Source organism: Fundulus heteroclitus, chromosome 14, assembly GCF_011125445.2.
Source record: "Fundulus heteroclitus isolate FHET01 chromosome 14, MU-UCD_Fhet_4.1, whole genome shotgun sequence".
Lineage (NCBI taxonomy): Eukaryota > Metazoa > Chordata > Actinopteri > Cyprinodontiformes > Fundulidae > Fundulus > Fundulus heteroclitus.
In genome coordinates this window covers 15,151,080-15,158,635 of record NC_046374.1, presented here as the reverse complement: position 1 = coordinate 15,158,635, position 7,556 = coordinate 15,151,080, and the positions used below count along the sequence as shown (strand labels likewise).

The 7,556-nt window shown below is 37.9% G+C and overlaps 1 protein-coding gene across 2 annotated transcripts in view; it reads right to left on the bottom strand.

The window, feature by feature from the left end:
* Nucleotides 1-1,421: 1,421 nt before the first annotated feature.
* The window catches only part of LOC105929785 (ubiquitin carboxyl-terminal hydrolase 26), a 28,241-nt gene continuing 22,106 nt past the window's right edge, over nt 1,422-7,556 (bottom strand). Inside the window, exons 3-12 of one of the 2 annotated variants that reach the window (XM_036146359.1) lie at nt 6,796-6,898; nt 6,596-6,711; nt 6,318-6,388; nt 6,111-6,236; nt 4,752-4,847; nt 4,507-4,638; nt 4,279-4,410; nt 4,134-4,174; nt 3,232-3,269; nt 1,422-3,121 (exon numbers count right to left, since the gene is read on the bottom strand). In XM_036146359.1, the coding sequence (XP_036002252.1) occupies nt 1,857-3,121; nt 3,232-3,269; nt 4,134-4,174; nt 4,279-4,410; nt 4,507-4,638; nt 4,752-4,847; nt 6,111-6,236; nt 6,318-6,388; nt 6,596-6,711; nt 6,796-6,898 (2,120 nt within the window). In that variant the 3' untranslated portion in view covers nt 1,422-1,856. The remainder of the gene's footprint in view (nt 3,122-3,231; nt 3,270-4,133; nt 4,175-4,278; nt 4,411-4,506; nt 4,639-4,751; nt 4,848-6,110; nt 6,237-6,317; nt 6,389-6,595; nt 6,712-6,795; nt 6,899-7,556) is intronic. The other variant, XM_012867691.3, reaches the window with a different exon arrangement.

Sequence of the window (7,556 nt, the reverse complement as noted above, 5' to 3'; positions counted from 1 at the left end):
GAAACCACGAGGGCCATTTGTTAACCTGTTGACTGTGGCACGAGTATTATTAATGTTTTTGTTGATGATCTCAGACAAGAAAGATTCCCTTGAATTTTTCAGTTGTAAGTTATATCTGTAAAGTCTCTCTTAATATTATTATTTAATTGGAGCAATGCAGTCAGTGATATCTGAGACTTTAGACTGAAAGTTATCTACTAGTTCATCTAATGAATTACAGCTCAATGTTGAAGTAGAACAAAGGTAACAGAAAAGTTAGAAATCTTTAGACCTTTAGTGATGATCAGGTCTAAAATATGTCCCTGTTTGTGCTTTGGATGTTTAACATGTTGAGTTAAACCAAAGTTTCTAAGTGTGTCACACAGTTCTTTTGCACTTCTGTCTTCAGGGTTGTCAACGTGGATGTTGAAATTTCCCACAATTATTAAACAGTCGTAATCAACACATATCACAGATACGAGGTCATTAAATTAATTTATAAAGTTTGATTTGGACTTAGGAGGCCTGTAAATATTCAGAAACATAGTTCGTACCGGGCTCTTTACCTGGAGAGCCAAATGTTCAAAAGAGTCGAATTTTCCCAAAAACACTTTTTTACACTTTAGTGAAACATTAAACAATGTTGCCACTCCTCCACCTTTCCTTTGCTGTCTGCTCTCACAAAGAAAATTGCAGTTTGGAGGAGTCGACTCCATCAGAATAGGTGCTTCATTAAATTCATGTAACCATGTTTCTGTTAAAAAACATAACATCAAGACTCGGTAATAAAGTCACTAGTTAAAGGTGATTTTCCTGACAGAGACCTTATCTTTAATAAAGCCAGTTTATGTGACTTAGTGGTTGATATTGTCTCTGAGGCTAGTTGTATCAAATTATTTATGACTTCCAAGTTAGACTGTTTATTTCTGCTTTTTATCCTTTTAGCTTTTCTTCTCTAGAGAGACACCGTCTTTGTTGAAGAGAGGTCATTTGTGAGTGGTGGAAAAACATCGAGGAGCAAAACTGTGGTAAGAATATTTTTAAAGAACTTGACAGCGCAGCTTTTGTGTTTTTATTTCCCTTGAATCAGGATGGGTCTATTTGTAGTTGACTGTACAAAAGAAAAAGTAGCATCTCCTTTTTCATTTGCAGGCATTGGGCTCATTGTGCACTGTGCACTCAATTTATGGCTTGAATAAACAGCACATGTTAAATATTAGTCAACAGCCATTCAGCTGTGTGGCTAAATCAAAAACGTAGTTTGTATGCTACTCAAAAAAATAAAGGGAACACTCAAACAACACAATGTAACTCCAAGTGTTCCCTTTATTTTTTTAGCAGTATGTATTAGTTTGTATGTTTTATATTGCTTTGAATAATCTCAGGTGACTGTTGTGTACAACATAATATGACCAAATAAAAATAAAGAAACTCATCTGTGGTATTTTTAGACATTTTATTGCCAAATATCACAATGCTTCAAGCACACGTTAAAATAAAAACATGGCATTGCTATTTTAGCTAGCTAAATTTAGTCCCAAACTAAACCTAAATCTTTTGCTGGACTGATAATTTGGTAAAGATGTGCTTTCACTGAATCTCTCTATAGTTCAATGCATCCAGACCTAAATAGGCCAGACTGAACAGTTTAAGAAGCTGCAATATCAACAAAAACATATAATGCTAATAAAACCATTTTGATTACCTTTTAAGCTGAATGTGAGTCCTGGTCTGAATTTTTCAGTAGAGAAACACAAAAATGTCACTTTTCTTTGCTGCTTCCATTGTGCTCATAAACACACATGTGCACTTGCATGAAACTTTTTTCCTCTTCATAACGTGCCTGTTTTGAAACGTTTCAAAGTCAGCATCAGGGATCATTCTCGGACTGTATCTGTCTTCATTTGCTCCTCTGACGGCTTCCTTTGATGTGTGATGTTGTTTTTCTGGTGAAAAGGGTTCAGAAAATGATCTGCCATGCTAAATTTTCTGGTAATATTATCCTCGTTGTTTTTGTTGTTTCTTTTAATGCTGCCATATAATGTTTCCTCAATAGTTGTTATTATTTGTATTTTCTTTTTCTTTTTTCCACTGGAATAAACATTGAGGATCTTTTCGTCCACAGTCTTGACATCAAGTAGTGACTGTTTTGAATGATGCCCTGTGGCTGCGGCGACCTGCGATCCTTCACTTGTGTCAACTTGAAGTTTTTGTTGACTTGTTTCTTTGTCTCTCTCAGCCCACTGGTGTTCTGTAAATGGCGCTCCTCTTTTATCACTAGGTTTTGCAGTTTTCTTCAAGTCAAGCTCGTTTTGTGTCGGATGGCTAGTCTGTCCTTTTTGTCTAATTTGTCTCTTCTGTGTATCCTTCAGACTTTCATGGTGGTAGGGCTGTGTAGGGCTGTCAGAATACTCTGCCCCAGGTTTTCCCCTTTTTCCTGCCTGGCTGTCCTCTTCTGCGTTTACATGTTTATATTTACTGCTACTGGACAGATCCTTTCTTGTCCTAAATGCATAATCTTTGTCCCCTTTCTTTTCTGTGCCATTTTTATCCCTCTCACTATTTCCTGTTGTCTGTCTCTGATCTTCCTGTTGTTTGCCTTCTCCACTTCCATCTACCTTTGGACTGTCTTGATGTAGATTGGCTCCACCATCATCATTTCTTTCTTGTTTCTGTGTTTTAGAAGCATCAGCCGTCCTCTTATTTCTCCTTTGGTGATAATCATCAAGATGAGGGCCATCTTGATTCAATGACTTTTGCGGAGGATTATTGAACCTTTTACTTTCAGGACACTGTGCAGAACAATCTCTTTCTGAAGAACGGTCTTCTTTACGATAACTGACCTCCTTATCAGGCTGTTTACTCCCTTCAATTAATCTCTGCTCATCGCTCCACTTGTTTTGTGAATCTATTTCTTTTTCTACTGACACGATCTCCTCAGGCTGATTCAGTTCTCCCTTGCCAGGACCCCTGGCCTCAGGCTTCATTTGTGTTTTATTACAGCTGTTTTGGGTGCTACCATTCATCTTATACAAATTCCCAATAGCTGTTTCTGTGTTGTCACCCTTCCACTGACCCCCAGAGTCCTGAGTGGTGCAGAGGTTTTGATCTCTGATTGAGCACGCCTCCATTGTGCCTGAGCCTGCAACAATTACATAGCATAACTAATTAAATCAAGTCATTTTGCAAATTAATCAAATACGGTGTAAAACAATTGGAAAACATCTAATTCAATATTTTGTTTGTTCTCACCTTTCTTCCTGTAAAATAGAAGATAGGCATTTGAGGATCTAGAAGGAGAAATATATGAAAGCAGACCATAGTATTAAACAAATCAACTAAAAACACATTGCAGGGAAAAAAAGAAAGAAAGAAACCTTAGACATTACATTGTTTTTAAACTGTTCTCCATTTTGATTGGTGTAATCAAGTTCACCTATGCTTATCGGTATGTTCCTAGTGGTTGGTCCAACTTGACACGGCCGGTACCTGACTGTGATTGAAATCTCTTTCTCTCTCCTCTCTATCTATCTTCTCTCTCGGCCTATGAATGTTTGGGCCTTGAAAACTCGACAGCTCTGGCAAAAACATGTGCAGGGGTCATGTTCTGGCCTTTGCTTTGATTAAGTTCAAGTTTCTGGATTTCCTTGTCCCGCCTTGTCTCTGAGGACACCTCATCAGCTTTCTGTTTTTCTGGACATCGACCTGGACTGTTTTCAGACCATGATCCTTGCTCAGAGCATCGGATCGCTCTGCCTGTCAGTCCTGCCCCGTATGACCCCCTCATGGACCTGATTCCAGCCTCAGCCCTTCAGGCTGTCACCTCCTGAGAACAGCCTGCTGTCATGATTGTCAAGCTCATGCTCACATTTGCCAAGGTTTTTTTCCTGCATCAGCTCCTTAAACTTTCCATAATAAACTTATTTAAGACACCGTGTCCACTTCGAATATCGGGTGCTCTGTCAGGGGATAACATGCAGCACAGTTTACAGCACTAACATACGCAATCAGAAGCTCAAAATAGCAGCCGTTGTTGAGTTTGTTTCTGTAACAGGATGATTCGGTCCTGCTTTCAATTTGTAAAGCTGACAGTTTGTGACTGCATCGTTCATGCAACACAATAAAAATAGCAGTCAGCATTCTTTTAAACTTACTTTTCAGTGTTTCTGTTGTTAAGAAAAGGAATCTGGCAAAGCTGAGAGGAGAAAAAAGCAAATAAATGATCTGATTAATTGTTTTTGTTCTCTAATATGTTGAGCAAAATTATTTGATGGTGAAAAAATGTTGAATTAGTTTTACCGGTGTGACATGAGTGTCATTAAAGGTGTACCACCGTGCTTCCTCATCTTTCGGTTTGATTATGGCAGTGTAATGCCCACCTCTGAGATCCCCAACATGCTCCACAACTGCATAGAGCTCATATGTCTGATTCTGATCCACATGGAAGAATATTTGTTAGAATTAGGAAGAGGTTTAAAAAAACAACACTTCAGCATCATAACAAGTTCTAATGCAGAAGATGTTTACCTCTGGTATCTTTAAGGTGTGGGGAATATCGACGTCACAGTTGATTTTGATGTATGACATGTACTTGTAGCTGAAGTCAAACCTCTTCAGCAGAAGAAGCAGGACATCTGGATGGTGAGTTATTACATATTTCTGAAGAACAAAATAGATATGTCAAGATATAAAAATACATTGCTAAAATAATTAAAATGTTTGCATGTTTCAATTATTTCACCAACACTTTAAAACACCTAATAGTTACTCACTGTGGTGGCATCAACTTTAGCATCACAATTCTCACAGTACATCTGGTTTTCTCCCTCAAACGTCATTGGTGTAAAAAACATGTTGATGCCATTCTCCTAAAATAAAAAGAAACTGGGTTGAAATAAAAAAAAAAGAAGCACTCACCAGTTTAAAAGCTTAAACTCTCAACGTACTCTGCAGCTTTTCAGTATGATTTTGTCCGGCTTGCATCAACAGTTTAGCCACAGCATAAGTTTGGCCCGCCAACGCAAGCAGCTGATGCAGACGGATTATTTTAATTATTTAGGACAAGATTTCCACTGATATGAGGCCTTTCTGAAAGAATGCAAACAAATGGAAATCTTCCTATACGGAAATGTTAAATACAGTACAACATTTTTCTTTTTTTCAGCCAAGTTTTTGCTTTTCTATTAATTTCATAAACAAAAATATCTGGCAAATTTACTTAAAGGCTGACCAGGGTGCAGCTACTGCTTAAACTTGTTCAAAGAGAGTCCCATATCCCGTACTTGTTCCTGATGGTAGACAATGAAAAGCATATCAAGAAAATGGAAAATAACCGGAAACATTGTATTCCCTTCATATAGATAAGTGCCTCTTTCCACAAACCTTTCTGTGTTACACTAAAATATTGCTTGATTATTGTTCCGCAGGCAGCAATAAAAATATGTATAGTTAAATTATTTTATTTTTAATAGTTTTACATGTTTCAGATTTTTAATTAAACAATGCTCTCTATCCAATCAGACTGAGCTTGAGATACTTTGCAGAACAGGGCAGGCAATTACTTTATGCTTGAAAAATCACAAATGTCAATGAGTTCCAGGGGAGTGAATACTTTTGCAAAGCATTAACTGGGTTTAGAAAGTTAGATTTCCATGTATATTTATGAGCTAGGACAAAGCTTGGTCAACTTCAAATAGCCAAAAGAGAGATGTCCATGCTTCTGCGGCATTTGGATGGTAAAATGGGGAAGTCATTACAGGTATTGTGCCTGGTTTAGTTGTTCAGGCTATACCCAAGTTTAAAAGTGACACCCTGTAATAGAGAGCGCAGCAATAAACTTTGTGATAATTCGTCATTGCAGTGAGTCACTGCAGGCAGGCTTTCTTTCTTGTTAAACTCATATATTGACGGTCAGCTCTCGGCTCCTGTACCTTTGTTTGACCAAAGTGCTTTTAAGCTGTCTTGTGAAGTTTAAAGTGAAAAATAAACTTCTCCTCTTCTCTGACCTATTTAGCTAAGTATTGTCTATTGCTATATTGCTCTATGGTGAAAATAGTTACTCTGACTGTTTCATTGAACATTGACCCCTCGCATCAGTAAAATATTAACTTCATAGCTTATCAGATCCTCACCACGCTGTAGTTTTCACCACTGGAAGCTCCCAGTTCAAGAGGAAGATGCCAGAATGGCCCTTCATTGTCAGCCTCTCTCTGACATTTTAAACAGGTGGTCCTGTGAGTCAGCTGTCCATGGAAGATCTTAAACACACACAGATAAGAATGCTTATATATTTACTGTGGTGCCATGTACAATTTATTATTTGCAGCTAATAACGGTACCTGTGCTGCATTTTCACTGGTCTTATTTAAGATCCTCTCAAAGTACTCAGCAGCATCTTGCTGTACATTCACTGGAAAAAGGGAAGACATTTATAAGATTTATTTCAACGACTTTAATAAAATAAGACAGAAACTATAAAATACAATTTGTTTTCCTAATTCAGAATCATCATTTATGATAATTAGAAGACTACGTCATTACTGCAAGGATCCAGATTCACACAACCTGATTTAGATATGCTAAAAAGTAAAAAGGGTTCACCCTTATCATACTGTACCGTTGTTGACTTCTAGTGTTGTCAATATGTCATGTGTAGATGCTGTCCGTGTCAGTAAATCTCTAAACAATTCTTTAAGATGATGATCAATATAATTTTTATTAGGACGAGAAGACCTAAAGCAAAATGCAAATCAATGTCCAGCACTTGAAGATGTTATCTTGGCAAAAAGTTAAACGCACAAACCTTTAAAAACAAACCTGTTCACAGCTTCTCTGAATTCTTCAGTCATGAACAGAACCTGCAGCACACTGTTCAGGTAACACGTTGCCCCATAGTTGAACAGGCCGTGGTACTTAGCCTCTGGAAGACAAACATTAAAAATGTAAATGGCAGAACTGACTAATGTTAGACAACATTCAATGATCGGCTGTTGCATATATTGCTGGGTTAGACTATTTTACCCTAATAAACAACAGATTGATGCCAAACATTGATTTTTAATGAAACAGCTCTTTGGCAACAATGATAAGGCACTTTTGAAGTGGTCCCAAATAAGGCATGTTGTTTTGTTCACACAATAAAAGAAGAATTAGATGTGGAGAATGCTGCATGATATGCAACAATATCCTAGGACCTAGGACATGGCCGTCTGCCTGAACAAACAGGTCAGGCAAGGACAGCATTAATCAGAGAAGCAGCTAAGAGGCAATGACTCTGGAGGAGCTGCAGAGATCCACAGCTCAGGTGGAAGAGTCTGCTGAGAAGACAACTGTTAGTCGCAAACTCCATTAATCTGGCCTTTATAGAAGTGCGGCAAACTGAATGTCAGTAACAAAAGAGGACGTTTTTCACGCAAGTCATGTAGGAAACAGTAAATATGTGGCAGAAGACACCCTGGTCAGATGTCTACATTCACAATGGTATGTGGAGGAAAATGAACTGTATTACAACCTATCCTCAAATTCTGGTTGCCAGCATCATCCTGTGGTAATGTTTTTCTTAAGGACAGGGGAGCTGG